Source organism: Hypomesus nipponensis, chromosome 22 (assembly GCF_054491055.1).
Source record: "Hypomesus nipponensis isolate SF chromosome 22, ASM5449105v1, whole genome shotgun sequence".
NCBI lineage: Eukaryota > Metazoa > Chordata > Actinopteri > Osmeriformes > Osmeridae > Hypomesus > Hypomesus nipponensis.
In genome coordinates, this window is record NC_140382.1 from 1,329,014 (window position 1) to 1,345,250 (window position 16,237).

Genomic DNA, 16,237 nt, shown 5'->3' on the forward strand with positions numbered 1-16,237 from the left:
ACCATGGATTCACAGAAATATCAGGCTATTTTTAAGAGGAAAGTGATGCCTTCTGTTGACAAATTAAACTTTGGTGATCATTGGACTTTCCAGCAAGACGATCACAAGCACACTTTCAAGTCAACCAAAGCTTGGTTGAAAAAAGATCCTGGAGTGGCCTTCTCAGTCACCCGATTTAAATCTGATTGAAAATCTTTGGTGGAATTTAAAGAAGGCAGTTGCAGCATGGAAGCCATCAAACATCACTGAGCTAGAGGCTTTTGCACGTGAAGAATGGGCCAAGATTCTGATTGAGAGGTGTAAGAAAGTTAAAGGATGTCCCACAAAATACTGAAGCTGGGGATAGAATAATACTGCACATGCTTTGTATTAAACAAGTTACATTTTTCATTTGAAGTTAACTTCTGTTCAAAATAACTCAAATATGTATCAATAATTTGTTGTTGTTGTTTATTTTCGTTATCTTTTATCCATATCACTATGGTGTATTTTGAGGTGAGGGGATTGAATATTTCTGCAACAGTACAATACATTGGCTATCATTTTAAGTACTCTAAATGTTTAGAATGCTTACTAGGGGTGGGAATCTTTTAGTACCTCATAATTCTATTCAAATTGATTCTTGGGGTCACGATTCGATTACAATTCGATTTACACATTTTTCCAAGATTATTTTATTTTATTTAAAAAAAGAAACATAAGAAAAAAAAATCGATTCACATAAATTTGTGAATCGATCTGAATCGCCAGCAGACTTGCAGTAAGAGCAAACCTATTGTTTTTGTTAGTATTCTTATTATAAGGGTTCCTCCAGTAGGAGGGAACCTATTGTTATTAATGGTATTATTATGTTTGTTTAAGGGGGGGGGAAATGGCATCCCCTAGACCAGTAATGTAGGCATGTTGAAACTGCAGAGCATTAGTCACTACCATACCAAACATGTCCCACGTAACACAATAGATGGCGCTACAGGCCATGCCCCAATTTGTTCGTTGTCTAAATTATGCCATTTGAAGCCCATAAGTCCCACAATTCTGAACCTGAATACATATGACTTATTTCTCATGAGGAACAAAAAAGCCTCAAGAACCTATAACCGCCGCCCTATTGGATTTTTCTGTACAATAAAGATTGGTCCAAAGTACAAAACTCTTCTCATGAACCGTAGCTCCAATTGACTTGATTCTTGGTCCTACTTGTGTAGGATACATGTCATTCTATAGGGTGATAAGCAATAAGGAATACATTACAAAATTGCCAAATTATGAACATAATGGTGAATTTACACCTGTTGCACATATTTCATGTGTCCATAAATAAGTGCCACATCGCCCTAGGGACTTGATCTGTTCCACACATGAGGAAGACAAAATGTTACCATGTGCGAAGGCAACTTCATATCTCCAAAAATGATTAAATTAAAGGTAATCTAATTTATCGCTAATGCTAAAATAATGCTTCACACATCCGCCGGTCCAAAACTAATTCTCTAATTCAAAGTTCATATGAAGACTCCTTAGTACACATATCTGAGAAATAATTAAATGTAAGATGAAAAGTAGATTTATTGGGAATATTTGAAATTTACATGCTTAACCCTATGCTTTGTTTATTCTGTTTCTGTCATTTATAATTCGGCAGGATAATTACATTTGTTTATTTATAAGCAGTTATCAATAACCCAGCATAGACTGCTATGGTTTACATTATTATGTTTAACATGTTTCCTGCCACTAAATAAACAGTTGTTGTTAATTCATGATATTTTATCATCTCTTCATTGTCATACTTAATACACATTATTGTTAAGAATAGTCAGATAGATTATGCTACATGATAAATAGAAGGCTTCAAATAGACCCCTTACTCATAATCAGAATGGGGTTTAATCGCCATGATAGTTTGCACAGACAAGGAATTTACTTTGCCAGGAAGGTGCATACATTCAACATAGGGATCATAAATCTTGAATAGTGGTGTACAAGTCTAACTATACCATCTCCTAACGGTACAAGGTCTAACTAATACTAAGGGGCTATAAGAATTTAGGATTTAAAAAAAGATCAGTGATTGGTACTCGGTATCGGCCGATACTGCTTCTAGCGATCGGTGATTGGTCCAAAAAATCCTAATCGGAGCACCCCTAGTACAGGCCATAAGTAACTACCACACCACAAATAGCCCACCATTGCCCATAGGTGGCACTACAGGCCACGCCCCAATTGTCAATTTTCAAAGTGATGGCATTTCAATCCCCCGAGTCTAAAATGTCTGAAACTTGCTCTACATGCCTTACTTCTCAAGGAAACAGAATAGCCATTGGTGACCCATACAGTCCGCCATGTACTGTGAACATTTGGAAAAACGTACAAATATCTTCTTAGGAACCATGACTTCAATTGACATAAAACTCGGTATGTATGTGTAGGACACATAAGTAGTTATGCTAGTTTGAGACCACAACTATGGAAATAATGCATGTGGACAATTTTTCTTGTTTGTTTATAATTTGAATATAAATGTGTACACAACAGATCGTTCCAACCAAGTAGGTCTACTTTCATCGGACAAAAAAAAAAAAATCTGTGTTAGTGAGCACTCTCCTTTGTCGAGAAAATCCATCCACCTCACAGTTGTGGCATATCAAGATGCTGATTAGACAGCATGATTATTGCACAGGTGTGCCCTAGTTTGGCCACAATAAAAGGCCACTCTAAAATGTGCAGTTTTACTGTATTGGGGGGGTCTGGGGGGGGGATTCCAAAAACCAGCCTGTTAGGGTTAGGGTCAGGGTTAGTTAACCCCTCAAGCTAACCCTTGACCTGATTAGGAAGACCCGATGAGGACAATGAAGATGACGAGCATGCAGATGAGCTTCCCTGAGACGGTTTCTGACAGTTTGTGCAGAAATTCTCATGTTATCACGATGTGATGTGATTCTATTGTTTGGGTATAACAGGTTTATATTGGGACAAATTCAAGGGTTTGGCACTGATAGGAAGAAATTCCGCTGTTTTTCACAGGCTATTAACACTTTTAAAGATGTTGAAGGCAACCCTTTTAGAAGTATCACCAGGTAAATCCCTCACTTTCTTTATACTTCTGTACATCTAAAGAGACCACTATCCCTCTGTTCCATCTAACCACCAACAGACAAACCTTCCCCCTATTCACTCACCCGTCGTCGTAAGCGATCACGTTCCTCCCGTATGGCATTCATGGTGGCCTTTGTGCGATTGAGGTCTTCCTCTTTGGAACACAGCATTGCCGTCAGGCTCTCGTTCTCTTCCCTGAGGCTTGTTAGCTCCTTCTCCCAGTGAAACCTCTCTTCAGATAGGCTGGGGTAGAAGTCCCGGCCGAGAGCCCCTTCAATCTCCTCCACCGTCTGGGTCGAGGGGATGGGGGGGGGGACCAGTCCAGGAAAAAAGAGCAGTTTCAAATCACTTGATAAGACGGTGCACAATGTTTAGGGTGCAGATGATAGTCAGGATTGTGTCAGGATTTTTAATTAAATATTATTCACTACTTGATTTTGGAAAGCAAAAAAATGAAGGATGACAGGATACAGGTGGCTTCAGCATTCATGCATTTCTCATTTAAAGGGGGAAATGTTTCCCAATGAAAATATGTCTCAATTCATACAAGGCAAGGATCATGATTTATGTAAAAAAGCCTGGCCTTTTTATCTAATCCAAATAAAATAGTCCAAATAAAGAGTGAGAAAGCCAGACAGAGAAGGTGAGAGAGAGAAAGGGAGAGTTGGCAGAGGGGAAGAGTGTACACCCCCATCTGTCAGTATAGATAATCTATGCACTGGACTGATTAATGAGCTTGTAGTAAACAGACAGCCATAAGAACCGGATTGATCAATCCCTCATCAATCTACAACCTCTCATACCTCTATCACTCACTTTGTGCTCAATCCATCTGTCCCACTTGTCTCCGCTCCACTATTCTATGATTTCTCAACCCATCTCGCTCTCCTCTTCAAGATGTAGAGTGGGAATTAAAGGAGACGTGTCTGGTTTAAACAGCATGGGATAATAAGTGACATACAAATCCCAATGCTTACTTTTTCCTTTAAGCATTCAATTGACTTGATTTGTCTCTCTCAGGGTGTGTACTTCAGTCCAGTATCCTGGTGTACCTCCATGTCTGAGCAAAGCTATTTATACGTAACATTTCTCAAACATTCTTCATTCCAAAATGTAAAACACTGAGCATTCAGCATTTGTAATTCAACACTGCAAGCTTCCTTTGCTACCTGTAAGTCTTAATGGTTTTGAGTTTGAGAGATGTTGATATTGCTCATCACCAATGGCTGTTATTGACATCCAACAATTTAAATAATAATACTGAATAATATAAATAATAAAAAGTATTTTCTAGTTCGGCATATCCTAAACCATAAAAAATAGAAACGCTGACTAGTGAAGTGAAAGTGGAAAAATGTGTATCTTTGCACTCGATCGTATTTCAGGACCCTGCTTTCTTGAATTTTCCAAGAGGTGTGTTTTATCACCAAAATCACATCGGGGAAAGCTAATTTAAGACTTTTTTGCTTGTGTTTTGGTTTAAATGCGCATTCAGCAATTTTCCCCCCTGCCTTTCAAGGCTGCAATTTCCCTTTCTATCAGCAGATGGCGCAAGGGTTCCCTTACACAAGGCTTTCCTTCAGACAATACATAGAAATAAGATATGTCTACCAAAATATGTATAGTTTATATATAGTCTACAATATATGTGCAATGATGACAAATTTGAAATTCTATTAAGTGCATTAGCTTCACATAGGCGTGTGTTGACTGGTAAGCGTAATTCTTTTGTCATGACATAGCGGGAATAATAATTGTAATCGTAAAATGCTAATATGTTTTGTAAAGCGGATAAACATAACTAATAACATAAAAAGCATATTCACACATGAGCAAAACAAATCATATTATATGACTGATAGTTTGCAACTATTTTGCAAATGGTAGGGTAAACCATTTATGAATATAGTAAAGTAGGCCTAAAAAAAAAAGATGACGGCATGGGTGGGGGTTATGATCGATGGATTCACAATAGTGTCACCGATCGTTCTTGAAGGCTTATAATTTATTATTATAAATTAATCTGTTAGTGTCTCTAATTATTATTAGACACGGACAGACAACAGCGTTCTGTGAGTCCTCAATTCGTCTGGCCACACTTCCACTCTCTTTGCACATTACTTCCTCCTTCACAATCAGTCCCACTTTTTGAATACCTGACTAACATTTTAACCGCCCACTCAATAAAAAGCTTACAAATGCATTTATGAAATATCAAGAGGTATATATGAGTAAATGAACATTTTACAACCTCTTACATCTGGCTGCAATGAATGAATGTTTTTTGTACAAAGAGTGGGTGAACGTAACAATAAGCTAAATAAAATGTATTCTTGAGCTGTAATAGGCTTATCAAAATGGAATGTTTGGTAACTGGATTAAGCTAGACAACATTAAAAGGAACTGTTGAGACCAAATCCATTGATTCACAAGCAATCAATCATTAGAAAGGGGGATGGGATATCGTACCATTCAAACAGCCTGAAAGATGCATTCACTGTTTACCAGCTAATAAAAAAGAATAAATCCCGTGCACTATGCAATACCCAATATTAGCTGATTTTAAGATGCTGTAAAGTGGAATTAAAAATGAGTTTTAAGTTCATCACACCACAGAAGAATGTGTTGTTAACTACCCATCCAAATTCAAATTAAAAAAAACACAGACAACTGTGTTAAATTAGGCATGAAATCGTGAGAAAATCAGCAGTCTTCTGATTCTCAAGCAGGCTTGAGAAGGAGCTAAAGCTCTGCCCCCTCGATTTTATTGAATTTAGCAACAACAACAACACTAGATAAATCAATCGCAGATATCAGAACAGACCTACCTGGGGGGTATTCCAGGTAGCGGGTTTAATAAACTCTGAGATTAACCCTGAACTCTGAGTTGAGTTACTCTAACATGGGAAACTCTGAAAATTCAGTTCCAGAAAAGCTGATATGAATTTGTTAACTCAACTCGGAGTACATCAACTCAGAGTTAAGCGCGGGCATGAGAACTATTAAAAGCCAACATCAATGGAGCTCCAATACTAGGATCCACCATGGCACCCGGTGACAAAAAAACGTTGTCCTACTTCACCACACTTCCAATATAATTATTTTTTTGTGTTTATGGTCAATCTGAGCACATATTCCGGAAAAAAAGCAACACAGCTGTAGCAGCGTATATAATTGCAGTGCCGAGTCAATGCATACATTTGAATGCAATAGCCAGTCCATACATTGAACATTTAAACCCACTGTCAGTTAATACTACAGGAGAAAAAGTGTTCATTGTTTTATCAAATGTAAAAACATACTACGAACAGGTAGTGATTATTTTTGCTTAGGGTAAGCTTGTGAATTTAGCCTCGACATCACCTTGGTTTTAATCATATTCGCCATGATACCAAGTAAATATCAATTGGTGCCTATTTCAATTTGTAGTTGCAGTTTCCCCCAACAGAATGCTTTTCATCAAAAGATGATGATTAAGATGACGAAGAGACATTGACTGCTGCCGCAGAAATGGATGCAGAGAATGTTGTATGGTAGCTACTTTTGCGGAATTGTCAGTTACACTGACATTGTGAGAATAATTCATATTAAAAAATGATTTGCACATTCTGATCCTGTTGTACAGAGCATGGATGGATGCTGTATACAGTGAGATGTTCATATAATGACAGGTGAATTTTGCATGTGGAACAGTGAACTGTAGCTAATGTAATCTCATGTATACCGAGTTACAAGTAAATTAGTTGTACAAACTCCAACTCAAGAAGAAAGTGCCAAAAACTGACCAAGAGATGGTGTAGGCCTACTTAGGGAGAAGAAGAAGAATATAATAAATATATAGCTGCAAGCAGCGATGCGGGTTCCTCCGCAAACTGGCAAGATATTATAAAAATGTACATTGTAGAAGGTCAAAAGTTGGACAACAAGAGAGCAAAACTACTTCATGTTGGGCCAACTACAATAGGCTGAATGGGGATTTGAACTCATGAGCGTAAGGTTACAAGGCAGACTCTCTATCCTCTCTGCTACACACCAACTGATGAGAATGTATGAGTAGAAAGGGCAGAGAATTAGCTTTGGTCAGCTTTGGGACAAAGGTTAAGAAGCGGTTGACATTTCAAAGAGGAATTGCATGAAATTGCGCATGGTATTTCATAATGATGTCATCCTGTTTAACTTAACAGATATTCAAATTTAAGACAGGCTAAAAGACTGCGGCTGGATTATAACCTGCAACCTTATACTTTGCAGGTCACTGTCCCAGTCCATTGAACTATTCTCAGTGTTGAATATTGTCATGTTCAGTTACTGTATAAAAAAGTATGCTGTTTCTTCTGTGGTAAGAGTTGTTAGATTCAGCCAAAGTTTAAACTACTCAAATTCAATCATATTTTGACATACAAAAGTACATACAAGTACAACGGCACTTAAGAATGCATGGCTGGATTTGTTAGTCTCCTCCAGGATCACTACGACTCTTATTGAGTGACTTGTTGCTATTGTAGGTTAGATATAACGAAGTTAAGTCTTGTACTTGCTGTGTAATATTTTACTGTTGATTGTTCTTTTACAGGTACAGTCCTGCACTTTTGTGGTTCATGTTGTTTTATTTTTAACTTGTATAACTACATGCTCTTATGGGTCTTCCCTTTTGGCACTTGTTTAGCTTTTTCACAATGTATGCTTCATGTTTTGGCTGCTTGCAATGTTTGGGACTATCTCGTTGTTATGTTCAGTGACCTATGCTCTTTTGTAAAGCTCTCTCTTGGAAGTCGCTTTGGATAAAAGCGTCTGCTAAATGAATAAATGTAATGTAAATGTGACATGCCAACGTGAAATTGTTGATGGTACTTCAGAGTGATGTCATTTTGAACCGAATAAGGTTTGAAAACAATCAGTCAAAATGATATTTGATTTATTGACACAAAGATATTGAGGCAATGTGGACATTTACATAAATACACTTCTTTCAGCCATTTTGTATTGCATTTCTTATTCCATGTCACCCTATGTAAAGACGTGTATTCTACGCATCTGTAACTAATTTCACGTTGATTGGGTCTATGGTTTATGAGTAGAAGGCTTTTGAAGGTTGTACCAAATTTGGACTGTACAGCAAAATCTATCATGGCGTACTTTATGGGTCCTTGAGGCTTTTTTGTTACCCATGAGAAATAAGGCACGTATACCAATTTTCAGGCATTTTGGAGTAATGGGGCGCTGGGGAAATCACGTAGACTTTGGGCGTGTTTTATAGCGCCACCTATGGGCGTACATGGGCAACTAGCCGTCTGGGAGTAATGAGTGACCTGTTGAATCATTGGGCCAAATTGAAAAAAATCGGGTCCAGGACTTTTTGAGCTATTGGGCCATTTAGCGGAGAAATATAATAATAAGAATACTAACAAAAACAATAGGCTTCCTCCTACTGGAGGAACCCTAATAATAAGAATACTAACAAAAACAATAGGTTTCCTCCTACTGGAGGAACCCTAATAATAACTAGAGAGGGTACTATTTCTGGGGAAATTGTAGGGTGTGCTTGCTTACTTGCGTTGGTTGCAGGGGTCCGTATTTAAATTACATTTCTACATTTATATTTTATATTAAAATGCATAGCCTACTTATTATTTATAAAGATTACATAGATTTAAAAGCATATTTTTTTCTGCTCATTTACAACTCAAAATACTAAGAGTGAAGAGTAGAATGAAATAGTTGTCTTCTCATTTCCCCTGCAAGAGGGAATGGTGATCAGCAACCCTATAGTTGAATCAAAACAAATACATTTGGCAGACCGGTGTTCAAATAGTATCATCTGCTAACTGAAAATATGCCCCCAAAAACGTAAATAAGCTTGACATTTATTTAGGGAAAAATCACTCATTCATAAGAATGTCAGTGGTAGCGATCATTGTCAGTAACAAGGCAAAATGTGATATAGCCCTGCTGTGTGGAGAAGCTGCCCCGGTAAATTGTAGGCTACACTACTACTAGACTGTCTTGGTAGCGATTGCGTTGGTTGAATTTGATTTAACGTTACTTCCGTTGTACGGTCTAAGCTGAAATGAATTATTTTCATGAACATATTGAAGTTTAGGCAGTGGCAATGGAGTTCAGGTTAGTAGTCACTAACATGTTCCTACGTAGGCTACTGTAAACAGCTGTGATGTTTTTTTTAGCTACTAGACTACTGTAGGCTACAGTACAGTGTTGCAGTGAGCTACACTGGTTTGAAACCACAAGTAATTTTAATTTCACCAACAAATCATTTACTTGTAATCTAATGTCAAAATAAATCCTTCAACGAAAATGTTTTTGTGAGGAATGTTTATTTTAACGATTGAAAACAGATGCATCATAGCCCGCTGTAGTATGTGTTGCCCGAGCAACAGAGGCTAATGTCATGATGCTAATGCTTCAGTGAAATAGTAGACTACTGTTTCGGAAAGTAGATGTAACTACTTCCTTATATCAGCTTATATTGTACATTACACTTCACAATTGTGTTTCATATCACAAAGTAAAATGGGTAAATAGTTATCACCCTGGCCTCTTTGCTTGTGGCTTATCCTGCGGCTCCCTTGCAGTAAAGCAGTTAGCCGAGCTATCTCCCAGAAGAACGAGCTGCTAAACTAATGTTCTGCTAGAGGTAGTCACGCAATATTTCGTGACGTTAGTGACGTCAGTAGCGTCAGTGACTGTGGCTAGCAAGGTAGCCACCGTAAGCTTCACTTTTGCCACAAAAACTTATTAAAAACCTAAACCGTGCAACGGAACATAAATCCCAATAGAACCAACGCAATCGCGACCAAGACGAACCTTTTGACATCGACGTTGTCTATGTAGTACAAATATTAACTGAGCCTTAGGGTCGCGAAAATAAACAATAATAATAAATATATATGTGAGATAACAATGGTTTGTGCACGCCGAAGGCAAGCACACCCCAATAAGAAGAATACTAACAAAAACAATAGGTTTCCTTCTACCGGAGGAACCCTAATAATAAGTCAAGATTCTGGTGTGATTGTAGTTGTTCTTAAGGAATTGTGAAGCAGAGTTCCGGTCCTCGTGAACATGGAGTAGACGTACTTACTTCACGCTCCCACCTACTTTATAAATGTATAGAATTTAGCCCCTTTTTCCAACCCTACGAATACTCACTTACAACTTTTAACCCCTAATAATCGATCCTGTGAGAAGATGGTCACGAAAAACAACAGAAATAAAGAAAGAAAGGAAGACACTACTGCCAAGGATAGCGTAGCGGCAGGCCGTTCTGATATGGACACCATAGCCGCCATGTTAGAAGAACATAGAGCGGCCCTTTCGACTGAATTCAGATCTGCTTTCTCAACACTCAAGACAAAACTAGACACGATGCAATCCAAAGTAGATGACCAGGACATTCGTTTGCTATCTCTTGAGGCCAATGCCAATGCGGTCAGCGATAGCATTAGGAAATTGGAAGCTAGCTGCTCAGCCCTAGCCAACGACAATGCTAAGCTACAGGCAAAGGTGGTGGATTTGGAGGGACGTAGCAGAAGGAATAACATACGTATCATTGGCCTGCCTGACTCAGTCGAGGGCTCACGTCCCACAGAATTCTTTGCTGGGCTACTGGTGGAGGTGTTGGGAGAAAATGTCCTGCCTTCAACACCAGATTTAGACCGTGCTCATCGTGCCCTCACCGCTAAGCCAAAACCGGAGGATAACCCAGATCAGTTGTCATTTGCTTTCACAAGTTCCAAGTTTGCGATCGGGTGATACGTGAATCCCGCAAGATGAGAGGTAAACTCCAGTATCGTTGCAATCCAATCCATATTTTTGAGGATTACAGTCCGGATGTTTTGAATCAGCGATCTGAATACCGAGATGTCATGAAGGACCTCTACAACCTTGGCCTCAAACCTACTCTGCACTACCCAGCTAAGCTGTTTGTCACGCTTGATAAAGGCAAGAAACGGCTCTTCTCTCCCCAAGATGCTCAAGAGCTTGTGTCTTCGTTAAAACGTCCACGGCCAGACGAATAGATGGATCCTACTATGGATACAGAGATTTCAACAGCCATACCACATCACAGACTTTAGGCGACGAGATCCAACATGAGCTGTCAACCATACGATCTGTGAGCTTCTGACTAGACGTTAGTTAAAGAGGACAGCAGTTCTTTTTTTTATATTTAGCTTGCTATGCTAACTGTCTACTAAGCCTAATGTCATGCCTGTGCCCTGGCTGCTTACATTTTCATTGTTATTTTCATGTTATATTTTCATGTTATCGCTAATGGTTATTTAGAAGTGAATGATTTTTTTTGGTTATATACACTAGCATATATGTTGTCTCTTTCAAAACTAGGCCAAATTATTTTTTTCTACCTACTATTATTAGCCTCCTGAGGCATTGGCTTTACCATAATACTATCTGAAGGGGTAGCATCTAAAACAGGGGTGTCAAACTCCGGTCCTCGAGGGCCGCTGTCCTACATGTTTTAGATGTTTCCCTGCTCCACACACCTGATTCAATTAAATGGGTTGTTATAACGACCATTCATTCGAATCAGGTGAGCTGGATCATGGAAACATCTAAAACATGCAGGACAGCGGCCCTCGAGGACTAGAGTTTGACACATATGGTCTAAAATGTGTTCTGTTTTACCAAGGAGTTTGTTGTAACATTGTTGTTTTGTTGTTCCTGCTATAAAGTAGGGAGGGGCAGACCTATAGCCTGGTGGGTTGCGAGTTTGAGACATGAGAGCCCACGAGATGCCATGCAGCAGCAGGAGCTACCTTGGTGGTTGTCTCCAGGCTATGGAGGGGTGGGTTATTGGTTATGGGTTTCATTTTCATTGTATTTTTCTTTACCAGCTGATATATATATCTTTGTTTTTTCTCTTGACAGTGTATATTTACTTTGCTTTACAAAGCTAGATGATAGCACATGATAATTCTACAACTCAAGTGCATGGAAGTGGCTATAAGTTTGTCAGTTGGAATGTGAGGGGTCTTGGTCATGTTATGAAACGTGCTAGTAAAGTATTTGCATATCTGAAATCCTTGTCTGCAGATATTATGTTTCTGCAGGAAACACACATTAAACATACCACCAAGGTAAACTTAAGGTCAGTTGGGTAGATCAACAGTATGAAGCAAATTTCACTAGTAAAGCTAGGGGGGTGGCGATCGTAGTTAGAAAAAATGTCCCTTTCATTAAGTCCTCTACAATGATCCTAATGGTAGGTTTCTAGTAGTGACTGGAACCCTTAACTCTGTGCCAATAACACTTGTCAACCTTTATGCACCTCATTTTGACAACCCAGACTTCTTTCAGAAGGTCTTTAATTTGATTCCAGACATCTCCAGTACTAATATTATACTAGGGGGGGACTTTAACTGCGTGTTAGACCCTCTTCTGGATAAACAGTTTTCCAAATCCCTACAAAAATTGAACTCCTGTATTTGCCTAAATACTTTGGCTGACAATCTCAACCTAGTTGATATATGGAGGCTTAAGCATCCAACAGTGAGGGACTATTCTTTCTTCTCTCCAGTCTATAAGTCATACTCCCGTATTGATTATTTTTTACTGGACTCAAAACTGCTATCGACTTTGTAACATACCAACCTATTGTAATATCAGATCATGTGGCATTGTCCATGGTACTTAAAATAGGGGTAGGCAGAGCTGGACGCAATCAGTGGCGCCCTGACCCCACACTTCTAGCAGACGAACAGTTTACTAACCACCTTGAAGAACAGATGTCTCACTTTATCGCAGAGAAAGACACTGGCGACGTCAATGAGTCCATCCTGTGGGAAACACTGAATGCTGTCATCAGGGGCCATGTCATAGCTTATGTCTCCAGTAAAAGGAAAATTGAAGGCAGTAGACTAAAAGCTATAGAACGTGACCTATCTCTTCAAGAAGATTCATATAAGAATAATCCCAATGATGCCACTCTAGAGACAATCACCAACTTAAAATATGAATATAATACTATACTTTCTCAAAGAGTTGGCTCACTACTTGCTAAAACACAACAAAAATATTTCGAATTGGGTGACAAGCCTCACAGACTTCTTGCAAGACAGCTGCGACATTCACAGGCTACACGCGCCATTCACAAAATAAGAGACAAACTGGGTAACCTCACAACAGATCCAGTCAAGATAAACAAGGCCAGTCAAAATAAACAAAAATAAATTTTACTTTAGACTGGCACAGGTCATCATAAAGGTCATCATAGCCAGCTGCCTTCACTAGACGAAACAGCAGCTAAGGCAATGGACGCCGTCATAACGTTGAACAAAAATACTCAGCAAAGTGTTGGCCAATAGAATGTGTAAATACATAGCCAGCTTAATAGACCCGGACCAGACTGGCTTTGTCCCGGGTAGACATATGTATTTCAACCTATGTCGTCTTTTCAACATCATTTACCAGAAACAAAAGGATGAGTCTGTGGTTATCGCATTGGATGCCGAAAAGGCTTTTGATTACATTGAATGGAGGTACATGTTGACTGCCCTGAAATACTTTGGCTTTGGCCTAGAGTTTATTTAATGGATTGAGATCATCTATGCTCAACCTAAAGCTTCAATTCTCACTAACGGTGACATCTCACAACCATTCCATCTCCATAGGGGTGTGCGTCAGGGATGCCCTTTTTCACCCTATCAAATTAATCTAGCCATTGAGGCTCTAGCTAGTCAAATTAGGTTAAACAGGGACATTGCTCCAATTAATATTCACAATATAGAGAATAAGATATCCCTATTTGCAGACGACATCACACTATTTATGTCACACCCCAAATCATCCATTCCACCTTTATTACAGCTAATTGATACTTTTAGCATTTTTTCTGGCTATAAAATCAGCTGGGGAAAAAGGGAACTGATGCCCGTATCAGACAAAGTAGACCTAAACTTTCTACGCATCATTCCTTTTAAAGTGACAATAGACCAATTCAGAACTTTGGGTATAATTGCAAAACAAGCACGTTTCACTGCCCATTTCTATGGTGGGTTGCATTAGCGCCATAAAAATGGTTGTCCTCCCTAGATTTTTATTCATCTTCCAAAATATCCCTGTCTTCACCCCCCTCTATTATTTTAAAAAGCTGGACACTATCATATCTGCCTTTATATGGAACAATAAAAAAGCCAGAATATCCAAAAAACACCTAGGGAAGTGTAGGGCAGAAGGTGGTTTTGGGTTGCCAAACTTTAAGCTATACTATTGGGGCGCTAATCTGAATGCGCTACTATACTGGAAAAATGGTATGCCAACAGTCAGTAGTCAAGGGGGCGTTCCCTCATGGCTTCAGAAATATCCTCATGTGGTGCCACCTCCGTCCCAACACTTCTTAATAACCCGGCGAAAACAAAAACACCTCCCTATATAAACAACCCTGTTATCCTTCACTCCTTCACATATGTAAACAAATTCAATCTTTTCTTGATTTACCCAAAGTCTACATAGACAGTCCAATTTGTCACATCCATGCTTTCACACCTGCTTTGATGGATCCAGCCTTTTCCAGATGGAAAGCCAAAAATATTGTCTTTGTAAGGGATCTGTACTCTTACTGAAGGTAACCTAATGTCATTTCAACACCTACAACAGACATACAATTTACCGTTTGCACACTTCTTCAGGTTCCTCCAGATTAGGGATTACATCAAGACCCATATACCACACTACGAGCACATGCCCAAACACAACACACTAGACAGTCTTCGACACCTTACACCAGGTAGCAGAGGCACTGTTTCCTTTTTATATGATATGCTAAGGGCCCATGAAGTGGTGCCCACTGACATGTTGAAAAACTATTGGGAGCAGGAACTTAACATGGAAATTTCAATAACTGTTTGGGAGGGAATTATGGATAGAATTCACAGCAGCTCTATCAACTCTAGGCATTCTCTAATTCAAAATTAAGGTAGTTCACAGACTCCATTTCTCAAAAGCCAGGCTCCATGACATATACCCCAACGTTTCTCCTTTATGCGATAAATGTAATCAACAAACTGGTACTCTTACACATCAGTTTTGGCCTTGTTCTAAGCTAACTTAATTTTGGTCTTTTATATTTGACTACATTTCAAAGGCCTTCCGTAAAACTATTACACCAGACCCACTCCTTACCATCTTTGGTTCAGTGGTGTATGATCCCAACATTACGAGCTGTGAAGGGCAAGCCATTTCCCTCTGTACTCTGTTGCCCAGGCGCCACATCTTGCAACAGTGGAAGTCAGACGCTGGCCCCATATTCCAACAGTGGCTTAGGGAGTTGGGCAATATATTGCATATGGAAAGACACGCTATACGATCTCCAACAAAGATAGACACTTCCGAAAAACATAGCAACCTCTGCTGGACAAATGGGCAGCCGCCAGCGAGACAAAACAGGCCCAATGAGCAACTTCTAGCACTTGAGTTCACAACTTTTATCTTCTTTTCCTGACCTAGTCTTGTGCATAATGTTATCTGTCAAGATTCAATCTACCCCCATATGCTGGCCTTTATTTCTTTATTTTGTATTATTTTAAAAATAGTTTTTTTTATTTATTTGTTTGTGTTTTCTTTTATTTAATTATTTTTATTTTCCTGAGGGTGGAGGGTGGGTGGGGGGCTGATGTGAGGTGGGGGATTGTTGGCTTTTGTTGTTTATGTTGTTGTAAAATCTCAGAAAATATGAAGGATTCCTTTGTAATTTTACTCTGTACAACCCCAAAGTACCCTTCATTCAAAAAAAAAAAAAAAATATATATATATATATATATATATATATATATAAGGAATTGTGAAGCATTGTTCTGTGGATTATTGATCTCCTGAGACATTCTCCTCAGCTCTAGCTTGTCCTACTCCTTCTTCCTCACCTCTTGCTTCCTATCTCTGGTTTACAATAATCATGGTAGAGTAACCATAAGAGTCAACCTTCATTGATATCATTCATTTGCCAAATGATAAAAATGATTTAACCTTAATTTGACCATTCTTGTTCTGATTTAACTCAAAAATCAAAATAGTCAAATAACTGTAGGTATTGGCATTATTTGGTTAATGTTAATACACTGTTCAGTTTCCCATCTTCCTTCAAACCATAGGGGAATTAGTTTAGGTTGTT

At 38.8% G+C, this 16,237-nt stretch overlaps 1 protein-coding gene across 2 annotated transcripts in view; it reads right to left on the reverse strand.

The window, feature by feature from the left end:
* Positions 1–16,237, reverse strand: part of mcc (MCC regulator of WNT signaling pathway) — a 334,586-nt gene that overhangs the window by 156,416 nt on the left and 161,933 nt on the right. For both annotated transcript variants that reach the window (XM_084687682.1, XM_084687681.1), the window contains exon 8: positions 3,180–3,386. In XM_084687682.1, coding sequence (XP_084543808.1) covers positions 3,180–3,386 — 207 coding nt within the window. The remainder of the gene's footprint in view (positions 1–3,179; positions 3,387–16,237) is intronic.